Genomic DNA, 14571 nt, shown 5'->3' with positions numbered 1-14571 from the left:
TAGTTTGATTTGTACGGGGGATATAAGGGGTCTCTCACACATGCTAATGGTTGTGGAATTAAACAAAATAATGTAAATTCATTGAGTAATGAAATGGTATTTCGCAAATTAACACCTAATTCTATAAAATATAATAATTTACCCGGTGTACTAGGTCTGCTTGTGTCCACATCGTAGTCTGCTATAGCGAGCACACGATCGTTGCCTGCTAGATCTGTTTCGGCACGAGTCTTCAGATGAACCGTCGATCCAGGTCCTGATGATTGCAAATATGGAGATAATTAATAGGTAACTAATATATCTTTATTCATGTAGGTGTTTACAGACTCTTATGATATATCAAATCTACCGTCAGTTCGGAATGAAATCGAGATGAGAAGAACTGACACGAAACTCAGCTCGTATTCTTCATTACATAGTATAAAATAAAGTCGCTGTCGCTGTCTGTCCCTATGTATGTTTAAATCTTTAAAACTACGCAACGGACTTTGAAGCGTTTTTTTTAATCAGAGATTCAAGAGGAAGGTTTATATGTATAATACATGTATGTGCGAATTCGGGGAGAGTAACTAGTTTCAAATAAATGTTGTACATGTTTAAAATAATACAGATTCATTTTTAAATTCAAATTTAGGAGAATAGAGTGACCACCAGCTTATATGCTATGTTCTAACCGATATCATTGACGAGCACGAGTCCCGAGTCTGCGGTGACGATGGCGGTGACAGCAGCGGTGCGGTCGCTGCAGGCGGTGGCCAGCGCCAGCAGCGAGCGCGCGCCCGCCGGAGTCACCGTCACATTGAGGGCGTGCCGGGCCTCCACCATCACGTACGTGCACATGCGCTCTGCGAAACTTTCCGCCTCCAGGCCCGAGTCCACGCTATCTTCACGGACCGGCTCCTGGGATTGAGACCAAATGGACATGAGCTAGAACCTATCATTGTGGAACTATGAGTATCAAGTACATATACGTTCTGCAAAAGTCTTCGCTTCCAGCCCCGAATCCACGCTATCTTCTCGGACCAGCACCAGGGGTTGAAATAAAATGGACATCAGCTAGGACCTACCATTGTGGAACCATCAGTATTAAGAACATACAAATTCTGCGAAACACTCCGCTTCCAGCCCCGAGTCCACGCTATCTTCTCGTACCGGCTCCTGGAGTTGAGACAGAATGGACATTACGTTGCAGAATGAGCTAAGCCATATTATTGAACCATCAGATGGAAATACCATCACTTCACCATTTCATATCTGCGGTATCACTTAGATATTACTGTAAGAATAATAACTCTGTCTCACATAACTCTGCCGATTCGGCTTAAGATACACTGTGTCCTGTGTCCAGGTTTAAATGCATTTGGCAGTTAAATTAAAGGGTAAGGAAATAATAATGTCTCCTTGCGCTTTAATTTAACTGCCGAACTAATCATAGTCCGCAATAAATAGACGGCCTCGTAGTTTAGCGGTTTAGCACGCCACCGTACTGCCGACGGTCGCAGGTTCGAATCGTCGTATAATGCAAACATTTATATACATGAATAGCATTGTTTGATTCTATGTATTATGCGTTTATAAAAAAATCTATATATTTATATCAACAGTCTGGTACCCATAGCACAAGGTCTGCTTAGCTTGGGACTAAATACGCTGTGTAAATTGTCTATCATTATCATTTAAACCGTTTACCGTAACTGCTAGCATGTTCAATTCTACACAAAATACCGATGTAGGTACCTGCAGTGTGACAGTTTTATGTTCAACCTCTTTCTTCCCCTTGTGCCCATCTACATAGGTCTCGATATTGTCATCATCTTCTTGGTCAGTCGCAACCTCAGGCTCACTCTGTTCAGGCGCTGATGAATCTTCATCATTACTCATCTCATCTGCACTCGAATCACTACAAATAAGTGCAACATTCAAAATCAAAGGATCTTTATATACTGTTACTATTAATTTGACGCGGTCGTAATTTATGTGTACAACTAGCAGACCCGGCCACGCGTTGCTGTGGCTAAGGTTCTTGAATAAAATAATATTGCGACTATACATTGAGATATAAGCTATCATCTTTCAAGTTGGATCAAATTACACACAATGTGCAAATCAAATTTGTAATCGATTCAGTAGATCATCGCGAACAAAAAAAACTTACCATTATGAAAAATCACGGGATCTTGCCAAGTTTTATTTATTTCTATTGAGTTCCCGATATTTCGGCAGTGTTTCAACCGCCATGATCATGGGTGAACTGATTGGCGGTTGATCAACTCAATAGAAATGAAACGGGTAAGATCCCGTGATTTTTCCTAATTGTATGTATAAAATATCTTTATTCATGTAGGTCTTTTACAGACTATTATGATATGTCAAATATACCGTCAGTTCGGAGTGCTTTCGAGATAAATAGAACTGACAAGAAACTTAGCTCTTAATAATTTCAAATGAGCTTGTACAATTTACAAAATACAGATTCATTTTTCAATTCTCATTTGGGAGAATGGAATTCAGTTAATTACCATATAGTTGGACCACATTGTTCTTGTAGGGACTGGTCTGCTCTAATCACTACGACTGATTTACTCTTATCAAATTATTCCAGTTGGTTGTGTATTTCATATTTGAACCTAATGAATTAGTGCTAGTTGATAAATTGCATTTACATATTTCAATTTAAAAATGTGAAGTTACAACAATGATCACACAGAAGTTTCTTGCTCGTTCTTCTTGTGATGAGACGGCAACCCGAATGAACGGTAGATTGAAAAAAAGTGTATGATTATACAAAAGTGCTTAAATTTAAGTTTATTTGAATAAAATTTCTATATTACGCTTACTCAGTAAACAGATGTCCAATTGCAGTAGCCAATTTGTCCATCAGCCCGTTCTCATTTTCAGAGTCTGACTCGTCTATATCTAAAGCACCTAAGAACGACATGCTCCCAGCGCTGAGATCAACGTTGTAGTGTTTGTTATCTTTGTTCGGATTCCTGATAAACGTCATTTCGTTGTCGGTGTCGCACTCGTCAGCGGATGTCTCTGATTCAAATTCACTCCTTTTTCTAGACCTTTTCGACCCATCGGGAGAGTGATCGCTCTCAGTTTCTGGTTGGACGGTGTCGAGACGTGATGACATGGGATATGCTTTGGCCTGTTGGAAAATGTATGGTAATTAAAAAAATAACATATTTTAAGAGGTATTTTAACTGTTGTCAAACTGTTTAGAAATTATTATAGTCAATATAAAAATAATATCTATTTTGGTGAGGGTCATTTGAGAACGATCGATTTCATTCAACTTTTTTTATTCTTTTCTATTACTTTTTGAAGGATCTTACGAACAAAGAAACATAAACAAAAGCTCTGGAATTTTTGGGGTGTTAGATAGTGCAATTATCAGGTTAATTAAATTTAGAATTTCTATAAAAAAATATATCTATGCACCTGAAATAGGGTTGCGGTAATCTCCCAGGGTCTGTAGATGTTCTCATCACAGACTACCGGTTCTATGACCGGCTCCCAGGCGTCCACTCGCTCGTTATAGCAGCTCGCGTGGAGCCGCAGCCAAGCTGTGCCTTGCAGCTGCCGGGACCACTCTTGGAGCGACAGTTCACCTGACATCTGGAAGTGTACATATATCGCATCATTATACAATAAATGTGCTACTAAATTACTTTTACATTCCTAATTTAAAATTTAAAAGAGAAAAAATCTGCACGGGCCCATAATGAAAAAAAAATATTATAATTTTTAATTCGGATCAAAACAATCAAAATATGGAATGATAGAAGATCGAGGTATGTGGCAAAAGCTCCATCGACAAGAGCGTGGCTCTTATATTCTGAATAAATTAACAAAACTATACCTATATTTTCGATGAAGGTTTTTTGTGAATGGAATGGTCTACTTAGTGGCGCCAACAGCATACACTAGCGGGATACCAGTGGAGGATGATAGGATAAGATAAAGTCAGGTTACTTGGCTTATCGACGAAGCAGTGTCGCACAAGATGACATGCCATTTGACAATGGTAAACGTTTCATTGATATCATTACAATTATTATTAATGTTTCCATCACAGGAAACTTAGTCCGTAACAGTTTTTTACCAGATTCGATCTTTGGTGTCTACAATGTCGGGAAACAGGCCACAAAGTTTTGAAAACAATTATTGTCTCCATCAAAAATAAAATTTATAAAATCATCTTTGTAAAGAAGAATAGGTATGGAACTCGTGGTAGATAATGAATATCTCTTACCTTCATCATCAATACTGGAACCCTTACGTTATGTTCAATTTCAAATATAACTCTAACATTGGGAACAGACATGAGAAAGCTCTCTGTCGGCTTGATTATGGGGTACTTTGGTGGTGTATAAGTATCATCGTGGGTAAGTAGAACGTAAGGAGTCACTTTCTTGGGAGACCACAGATCATCGTCCGGTTTCTCTGGTTTGGGGTTATATGTTGCAAAGTTGAAGTAATCCTTCTCGTCAGGAACTGTTAATTCTGATGTCACCTCTTCCATTATATCTGAAACATTTTCCTATGGTTCAAGGCCTACATAATTATAGCATAGGGGACAAACGATCTTGCGGCTCACTTGACGGTAAGTGATACCGCCTATGAATATGGAAAATTGCAAGTGCGTTGCCGGCTGGAAGAGAAGGGATAAGCTCTTTTCTTGAAGATTTCAGTATCGGTTCGCAAATATTATTGCTGGAAGTTGATTCCTCCATATGGTCGAGCGTGACAAATAGTCAAAATATCTTTAAAATATTGGAATAATTTTTACGAAATTTTTAATAGATGCTCTGTTGAATGAACACAAATTTTAGTACCATGTGAGGAATCAAAACCGCGACCATTGGAAGTAAAGCAGTGAGCTAAACAGCTATACCATCAAAATTCAAAATTCAAAAATCTAAATATCTTTGTTCATGATGTCTATTACAGACTCTTATGATATGTCAAATCTACGGTCAGTTCGGAATGATTTCGAGGTAAAAAGAATTGACAAGAAACTAAGCTCGTATTTATTTTAAATAAATTTTGTACATGTTTACAATAATACAGATTATAAAAATTCAAATTTGGGAGGATTGAGGCGGTCATCCAGGCAGTAAATTTAGTTTAACCTATAAGTTTATTCAACTCACCCATAATAGTATGGACAGTCGTAGCTGCTATATGAACTTCGATTTCTGATACCGATAACTTTACTTTGACACCTTCCTCCACATTCTTGAAACTCTTGGAGAACTCTACGTCACATGGCTTCAGCACCAGTTGCGGGGGGAGATTCTTCAATTTGGACTGCAGCTTGGACATTATTTGGAGACCAGCTAGAGATACCACTAGATTCTCGCTGTTAGAATGACTGGAGTAGTCGATCAAAAGTTCTGTCCGCAAGAGAAGGGCGTGGCCATCAGATTTACCGAGGTCAGTGAAGAACATTACTTCTGGCTGTCGGAATTGGATTGAGATTGAAAGACCAGGAGCTTCTTCTGATAATGATGTTGCTGTAAGGATATTTTAGATTAAATTCAATAAAATTATTGTCTGTTAGAAAATAACACAACTTATATGTTGTGGATAAGAAATGTATTTTACTTTATTATTTTTATTATTTAGTATTAGTTTTTTATTTGTTTTTTTTTATATAATGATTTCATCTCCAATTTAATGTTTATTTATTTATTAAAGGAAAACCAAGGCTATTCAAGTACATCTTAAATAAAATCAATATATACGTCATAATAAACCACTGACAGGCTTTCACTAATAACAATAGACTAATTCTTAAAAAATTTACTTCACTACGTATAAAGGCATTATAGAGTTAACAGAGAATATGAAATTAATTAACAAGTGTACAGTAACAAATAGTAAATTTATAGAAATATATACATATACATGATTTTCAATAATAGTTAATTGTTATTTAAAGATTGTTGTAATTATGTTTATAATAATTTACATGCTGCTGTCAGCATCGTTATTGTTGTGTTGTAATATGTGATGTAATAAATGTTATTCTATTCTAACATCAGGTGGACCATCAGGGTTTACCCTCCAGTTACATTAAAAATGGTAAACACAAGATTTTTTTCTATTAGGGCAAAAGTACATTCTTAATAAAAAATATTTAGTAAATATTGTAATCAATACAAATGGTGGACTTACTGGCAGAGTAGTATCCGCTGGTGGAGTCGCTAGAGCTGGCTGCACGGTTGTTGTTGGCGCGCGGAGCTCCCAGCTCACCCACGTACCCATGGTTCACCACACCACCATCCATCGTCTTCTCACCTGGACATCCCCAGAAAAAAGGTTCCAACATGAAGCAAGTGTAAGTGTAATGTGGACACAAGTATACAATGAGAAAAAAGGATATCGTATTACATTCACTTTCCGTTGGTCGCGGATTCGATTCCTCGCACGGTATAAATTTTACAAATGTTCAAATGAGTATGATTGTTTGTATCGCTCTGGGTGTTTTCTATGTATATTATGTATGTAGTTACAAATATATGTATCAAAAAATATATATCAGCTTTCCTTTCCTTTTATTATTATCTGTCTGTCCACAGATAAAACAATGTTGTCACCTATGGCGGCAGAACGTTCCCGCCATTTTGTTGGTGCTGCAGCAGGAAAACCATCTAGAGCATCGGAAGTCACGCTGAAGCACACTGTATAGCTGTATGTAGCGAACATCGAGCACGGCCGCGCTGTGTAGCTAAATGTAGCGTACGTACAGCATGGCTGCGCTGTGTAGCTGTATTCAGCGAAAGTACCTGGCACGGCGTCGAGCGCGGTACGCGCCAGCTGCAGCAGGAAGGGCAGCGCGAGGTTGCAGCGCACGCGGTCCACGCGCACGTCCAGCATGGCCGCGCTGTGTCCAGCGCGCCGCGCGCTGAGTTCCAGCAGCGCCGGCCGCCGCACGCGCCACCCGCCCGCTGCGCGCGTCGCGCCTCCACTGCACTGCACCACACTGCACACAACCAACACCATCACCATTATCATCATCATCGCCATCACCATCACCACTGTGGTGATGATGGCCATGATGATAGTGATGATAAGATCCTGCCATTTTGTTACTGATATTTCAAACTATAAACTGTAAACATGTGAAAACGCACACAAATCTTCTAAATATATATAACTCACAGGTGACTGACGTATCAACGCACAGCCCAAACCACTGGACGGATCGGGCTGAAATTTGGTATGCAGGTAGATGTTATGACGTAGGCATCCGCTAAGAAAAGATTTTGATTAATTCTACCCCTAAGGGGATAAAATAAGGGATAAAAGTTTGTATATACGTTTGTATATGTATACTTTGTCATATGACTTCGCATACATAAAGCTACGATGACGTAGGCATCCCCTAAGAAAAAAATTGACAAATTCCACCCCTAAGGGGATAAATTATAACTAGATAAAAATCTGTAATGAACATATTACGACGACCTCGGTGGTCTAACGGTCTAGCACACTGCTTTACGTCCGATGGTCGCGGGTTAGATTCCTCGCACGGCACAAACATTTGTATTCATGAGACTTTGTAATGGTCTGGGTGCTTTCTATGTATAATATGTATGTATTTACGAAAAGACAAAATTATCTATGTATTTGTATTAGTTATCTAGTACCCATAACACAAGCTTTAGCTAGCTTAATTTGGGTCTAGATGGCGCTGTGTGAATTGTCCTGAGATTATTATTATTATATTATTATAAATAAGAAATTCTGATAATTACACTCTCACTAATATTCATATAGTCCTCACCGTTTAATAGCAATAGAAGTGTCTGGCCTTATATCCTCAACCAGCAAACTCTGCAAACTGGACCGCAATTCAGCACTGCCGTCTGAATACCAGTCGAGTTGTAAGGTCGCTTCGCCAGCTGTCAACTTGGCCAGGCCGTGGTTCAAATCACGAACCGGTGAGCTGAGGACCTCGTCCATATCCGAGAACAGTTTTAACTCGACCCCGTCTAAGGTAAACCTGAAAATACAAGATGCTTCTAGTAACAAACTGAGAAGTATTACTCCTGAAGAATCATTTATTCATGTAGGAAGTTTTACCCGCTTATGAATGTCAAGTTTTTGGTATTAATATTTTTTCCCTACCGTCTAGTTCAGTCTGCAGCGTTAATTCCTCTCAATTCTTTTATCTAAACACATGGTTTAGATAAAAGAAGTAATGCAAAGTAAGTTTAGGGTCATAACAAGATAGAAAATACAGAAAATGGGAGAGTAGGGTTAGTCATGTCACTGGACGCTTAATAATTGATATAGATAGAATATCTATTCCTACACCCACAAGATAGAAAAGTAGAGAAAATGGTCGCCATCGTCAGAACATTTATACATTTCACTCATTGTTATCGACAGGGAAAATCTACGTGGTCCAAGACTTGTTTCAGACTGAATGAACTACCGGTCGAGGTTTTTACAAGAGACAATAGCTTGGGATTTTTCAAGAATTAAGGTTTCTTAAGAGTCGGCCTGACGTACGTGACACGTGGATTCCGTTTAATATCTTAGTGGTATAAAAAAAGGACTGTATGGAATAATATCTGGTAGGTATAGGAAAACGAAAAACAATACGAATCAAGAGTAAAAACCGACAAAAGCAAACTTTTAAATTAACAATCTTTAAAGTAAAAGTACTGCTAAGGAATTTACCTTAATACAGCTTCCTTCCTAATAGGTTCTCCTTGGGCGAAAAATGCTTGTAGTTTTTTAACTGACGCGTCTGTGGCCGGTGCCTCAACTGGTGAACTTGGTATTATATTTCCTATAGAACAAAGGCAACAATAATTTACTATGTTAACATATAACAAGTTTCTTACTTAATGAGTAGTATTACTTTGTTTAATTCTTCTACTATTAGAATGTGTGAGAGGACAAACATTCAGTGTAGACTCCTGACCACCGCTATCGAAAGCGTTACGACCTTAACCACTAGTATTCAAACTCCGATTGTTAACGGATCTACACTCATATTGCGGCACGTGTTTCGCCTCTAAACTAGGCATTATCAGGCAATAAACTAGCTCTGATATTGTATAGAAGCCTAGTGTTGACAGTTCGACGAAATATAAAATTATGGATAAACTTAATAAAGGGTCCGGTATAACTATTAGCCTCATAATAATAATAGACCAATTTGTTGCTCGTGCATGAATAAGCGGTAGAATAATAAAAGGTTTTATCAAAAGAGTTTATTGGAATAAATATTAGGCCATTGGACGGTCAGACGAGACATCAGAAACCCAGAGATACTGGTGGATGCAGTCTAGCCGTAGTCAAAAGTCAGCACTCGTACTCTTTATTTATCTAATCATTTTTGACCCCAGCCATTTCTGCTGCACGTAGCATTAGAAGCCTACTATTGATTTCCCGTGCTCACAGATTAAAAGCTGGGAAACGATATCCTTTAAATAGAATAGAACAGAAAATCATTTATACAAATAAACTTACATTGAAACAATTTTGAATAGTCATCACATTCTTTTCAATCTACCGTCCATTCGGAAAGCTGTCTCACCACAAGAAGAACGAGCAAGGAACTTGCGTGTTGCTCTTTTACATGATGTTGTTGTTACTTTACATTTTTAAGTTGAAATATGTGAATACACTCTACCAACTAGCATTAATTTTTTAGAGTCAAAATATGAAATACAGAACCAACTGTTTGAATAACTTGATAAGAGTAAATCAGTCGTAGTGATTAGAGCAGACCAGTCCTTATAAGAATTAGCGATTTGGTCACACACTTCAACTTAAGAATGTAAAATAACATTTTTAATTGAAATGTGTGAATACAAACCACTACCTTTGAATACAACATAATCTACAATTTACCAATACAGGGTTCGTTGCTGAGGTTATCAGCCCAGACTGCAAGGATGGTGGCGAGGTCCTTCTGTCCCAGGTTCACGAGGACCGTGTCCATCACCACATCTGCTTCTAGTGCCGTCTCCCGGCGCAGGGCACGCTGAATATCACATCGAACCGATACTGGTTCTAGGATCGGTTCCTATATGAGTAAAGAATATACAGATATGTAATTGGTATTAATGAAGGCAAATGATGGAATGTAGCTGAAACTGTTTTTTATATGTGGCATGATGAGTATGACAATACCTTCTGATTCCCTGTAGCCTATACTTATAACATTATTTGTTTTTTTATAGCACAGTAGACAAACGAGCTTTCGGCTCATCTGATGGTAAGTGACTGCCGTTAAACAAGTGTGTTGCCGGCCTTTTAAGAAGGAATAAGCTCTTTTCTGAAGGTTTAGATATCACATCGGTTCGGAAATACCATTGCGGGAAGGTGATTCCACAATGTGGTTGTGCGCGCAGCGTTTCTAGAAAACCGCACTGTTTTGACTATTACTGTACAATCAAAACTACTATGTCTACAAAGCTCTAATATATAACTATGGGATACAGTCACCTAGATATATCAAAATAATAATTGCATTTAATAATGCCTAGTAAGACAAATTCAATATCGTCTACTAAGCACTGCTGTGTCTAAACTGTGTCACCCCACCTAACATTTTCCTATTGTCATTTAGTATATATGTAAGATCAATATTTTTATGTACATATTGTCGGTCTATTATCATCTATAATATACATCGTCTCGACCAACAACATCGTATCATTTACCCGCAACAGAACCTAGTTGGAAGTTACAATGCAATAAAGAAAATATAACGACACCAAGCTTACAAAACTGACATCATTTAGTTTTAGATATGAATAAAATAAACTCACTTGCATTTCCAATGTTCCGGCCAGTGTCATCACAGCTCTGGACAACGTGATGTTTACCAGTTTCATCAGTATATTGTCTATGATTGGATTCTGCATCGGACTTGTCGCCTCTTGACTCGCGTTTGCTTGCTTGAAGAAGTTCTCTATTAGAAGGTCTCCTGGAAACGTTAATTTTATTTTATATAATGGCAACATTGAACTGTTCCGGGCAACTTTGTATGTGTCATATTTTCCCAGTTTTTGCAACATTTTTATTGCTGCTCTGTTCCTATAGGTCGTGGCGTGATTTTATATACTCTATACTTTTCTGCGATAAATGAGTTATTGAGCAAATTTTTTTTTTAAATAGTTTCTGAGTTTAGTGCGTTCAACCAAATAAACATTCTTGATCTTTGTATATTAGATTTTTATATATTATACTAACTACTCGCCTCGGCTTCGCACGGGTGTCCTATATGTATGTGTATTATATATATAAACCTTCTTTTTAAATCACTCTATCTATTAAAAAACCGCTTCAAAACCCGTTGCGTAGTTTTAAAGATTTAAGCATACATAGGGACAGACAGCGACAGCGACTTTGTTTTATACTATGTAATGATATAGATACTGGACACTTGAATACAAGTTTATGATAAACATATTCTCATAGTTTCTGTACTGTGGTTTCGATAAAATATTATTTTGATATCAATCAATATGGTAAATTTCTAATGTGTCAGTAATCGATGAAGAAAAGTTTTCGTGTAATAAGGGTGTATAACATTAGCGCAGGCGTGTACAGTACTTTATATCTATATATATAAGTCAAAGGTGACTGACATAGTGATCTATCAACGTACAGCCCAAACCACTGGACGGATCGGGCTGAAATTTGGCATGCAGGTAGATGTTATGACGTAGGCATCCGCTAAAAAAGGATTTTGATTAATTCTACCCCCAAGGGAATAAAATAGCCTATGAAAGTTTGTATGAAACTTTGTCAGTTATAAACCGATCGGGTTGAGACTTTGCATGCATAAATCTACTATGACGTAGGCATCCCCTAAGAAAGTATTTTGATAAATTCCATCCCTAAGGGGATAAACGCGAGGGAAGCCGCGGGCAAAAGCTAGTTTGTCCTCAAAGAAACAGTGTAGAATGTGAAACGTGTTGGTTTAAACCAGTAAAAAATATTGAATTATTGGCTTACCCATATTGATCACCAGGAGGTTGGGCGACGAAGGCTTTTGGGGTAATAGCAATATTGGTGCATGGATCTATGAAATGAGAAAATATAGATAATCTTAGTAATATAAACGGTAATGTGAGTATGGATGACTAGTTGGATGGATGGATGCTTGTTACTTAGTGCTGAATGGATTTTAATGAAACTTTACAATAATATAGCTTAGATTAGCACATCTTATTAATATTATAAATGTGAAAGTTTGTGAGTATGGATGACTTGTTGGATGGATGGATGCTTGTTACTCTTTCACGCAAAAACTGCTGAACAGAATTTAATGAAACTTTACAATAATATAGCTTAGATTAGCACATCTTATTAATATTATAAATTAGTAATATTATAAACGCTAAACTAAGTGTGGATGAATAGTTGGATGGATGGATGCTTGTTACTCTTTCACGCAAAAACTGCTGAATGGATTTTAATGAAACTTTACAATAATATAGAGATTCGCACATCTTATTAATATTATAAATGTGAAAGTTTGTGAATGATGACTTGTTGGATGGATAGATGCTTGTACAAAAAACTAATGGATTTTAATGAAACTTTACAATAATATAGATTAGATTAGCACATCTTATTAATATTATAAATTAGTAATATTATAAACGCTAAAGTGAGTATGGATGACTAGTTGGATGGATGGATGCTTGTTACTCTTTCACGCAAAAACTGCTGAATGGATTTTAATGAAACTTTACAATAATATAGGATGGAACTGAGTGTGGATGAATAGTTGGATGGATGGATGCTTGTTACTCTTTCACGCAAAAACTGCTGAATGGATTTCAATAAAACTTTACAATAATATAGCTTAGATTAGCACATCTTATTAATATTATAAACACGAAAGTTTGTGAGTATGGATGAATCGAAAGATGGATGTTTTTTGCTCTTTCTCTTACTACTGTATGAATTTTAATGAAACTTTACAATAATATAGCTTAGATTAGCACATCTTATTAATATTATAAATTAGTAATATTATAAACGCTAAACTAAGTGTGGATGAATAGTTGGATGGATGGATGCTTGTTACTCTTTCACGCAAAAACTGCTGAATGGATTTCAATGAAACTTTACAATAATATAGCTTAGATTAGCACATCTTATTAATATTATAAATGTGAAAGTTTGTGAGTATGGATGAATGTTTGTGACTCTTTCACGCAAAAACTACTGAATGGATTTTGATATATAACTTATACATCAGAATAACATATAGACTATAAATGTCACGCGGTTGAAATTGCGAGCACAGCGAGAATTTAGGTATATCTGTTTCCCAACAATTAGCGAATCAAGGATTAGTTTCCAAGAAAGTCTTTTTTATGTTATTGAAGTGACAAAAAAGCTGCCCCGATGGTATGCAGTGACCCACGTTTATATACATGAACAGCGCTATGTTCATCACGTTATCATGTATCATCCACAACTTTCTTCGCTTTGGGAGTTGAATTAAAATTATAATTAAAAAAGGTACACAATTTCCGCGGTTTTTTAATATAAATTAATTTGAATTTGAGATCAATTTGATTCTGTCTAACGTCTATACTCAACGCCCGTAAAGGGAGTCACTGAGTATATGTCTATCTGTTACCTGTCACTACGTAGAAAGTGATTCCGAAGGTAAATAAATTATTTTTTCTAATTATCTTATATTCTATCTTAGTAGCCATCTAGTTCAAACAAGTAACAAATCTATTGTTACTATGCTTCTTTGTACTAGATGGCGCGATTAATACATTTTATAACCTATCTATACAGACCAGTCTTTATGGTCCTTCGAGCTGGATAGACGTTCCGCTCTATCCAGCTCGAAGGACCATAAATAATATACAGACGTTATGTTACAATATAATATGCTATGTTGAAGGAGATATGTGCGCAGTGATGTTTGAATGTGAACTGAAAGAAATTAACTTGTGTTTACCTGAATGGCAAGACTGAGACGTGTGGTAGCGCGACGTAGCTCCATCGCTCGTTGTTCAGCCGCGCGCTCCGCAGCCCCTACTGCTGTGGCTGCGCTGCTCGGCATCAGTGGCTCCACGAATTGCTACCACCATCAATATAGACAACCGTCATTATACGTTAAAAACATCTTATGGAACTTTATGATTTCGCAATGGATGCTAATCCGTCATAATCGTGAACGGAAGTTAACGTGCTACTAGTGGGGACTGGTCTGTTCGTGTTTATTTTTTTATTTTTATTGGGTTGTTTGGGCTATTGTCAGATGTGTAGCACCTGCAGCACTGCGACCTGCATAGATCTATTGTGCTCGCCCTTTTCAGAGTTCGCTACCTAGACCCGTCAGGGACAAGAATTGAAGGATATTCTTAGGAGCGATCGTTTTTATCTCCTCGGGAAAGAGTGTAAACTTTCCAAAGGAGATATTTCGTTTATGTATGAGTGGGCTACAACCACATAGGATGTGAAGCGGCGTTTCCTCTTCAGTTTGGCAGAATCTGCAGATATCTGTTCGTGTTACGACCACTGCTTGTATTATTTCCTTTTGACCAAAGGCAATAG

The 14571-nt window shown here is 37.3% G+C and overlaps 1 protein-coding gene across 1 annotated transcript in view; it reads right to left on the bottom strand.

The window, feature by feature from the left end:
* The window catches only part of LOC131847405 (intermembrane lipid transfer protein VPS13A-like), a 57068-nt gene that overhangs the window by 26727 nt on the left and 15770 nt on the right, over positions 1 to 14571 (bottom strand). Inside the window, exons 19-33 of the mRNA XM_059196981.1 lie at positions 13973 to 14095; positions 11998 to 12064; positions 10806 to 10963; positions 9883 to 10057; positions 8701 to 8812; positions 7799 to 8017; positions 6798 to 6994; positions 6187 to 6309; positions 5160 to 5522; positions 4259 to 4533; positions 3445 to 3621; positions 2838 to 3151; positions 1738 to 1900; positions 675 to 900; positions 143 to 256 (exon numbers count right to left, since the gene is read on the bottom strand). Coding sequence (XP_059052964.1) covers positions 143 to 256; positions 675 to 900; positions 1738 to 1900; positions 2838 to 3151; positions 3445 to 3621; positions 4259 to 4533; positions 5160 to 5522; positions 6187 to 6309; positions 6798 to 6994; positions 7799 to 8017; positions 8701 to 8812; positions 9883 to 10057; positions 10806 to 10963; positions 11998 to 12064; positions 13973 to 14095 — 2806 coding nt within the window. The remainder of the gene's footprint in view (positions 1 to 142; positions 257 to 674; positions 901 to 1737; positions 1901 to 2837; positions 3152 to 3444; positions 3622 to 4258; positions 4534 to 5159; positions 5523 to 6186; positions 6310 to 6797; positions 6995 to 7798; positions 8018 to 8700; positions 8813 to 9882; positions 10058 to 10805; positions 10964 to 11997; positions 12065 to 13972; positions 14096 to 14571) is intronic.

Source organism: Achroia grisella, unplaced genomic scaffold, assembly GCF_030625045.1.
Source record: "Achroia grisella isolate CSIRO2021 unplaced genomic scaffold, CSIRO_AGI_Agris_v1 utg534, whole genome shotgun sequence".
NCBI lineage: Eukaryota > Metazoa > Arthropoda > Insecta > Lepidoptera > Pyralidae > Achroia > Achroia grisella.
This window is presented reverse-complemented; position numbering and strand designations above follow the sequence as displayed.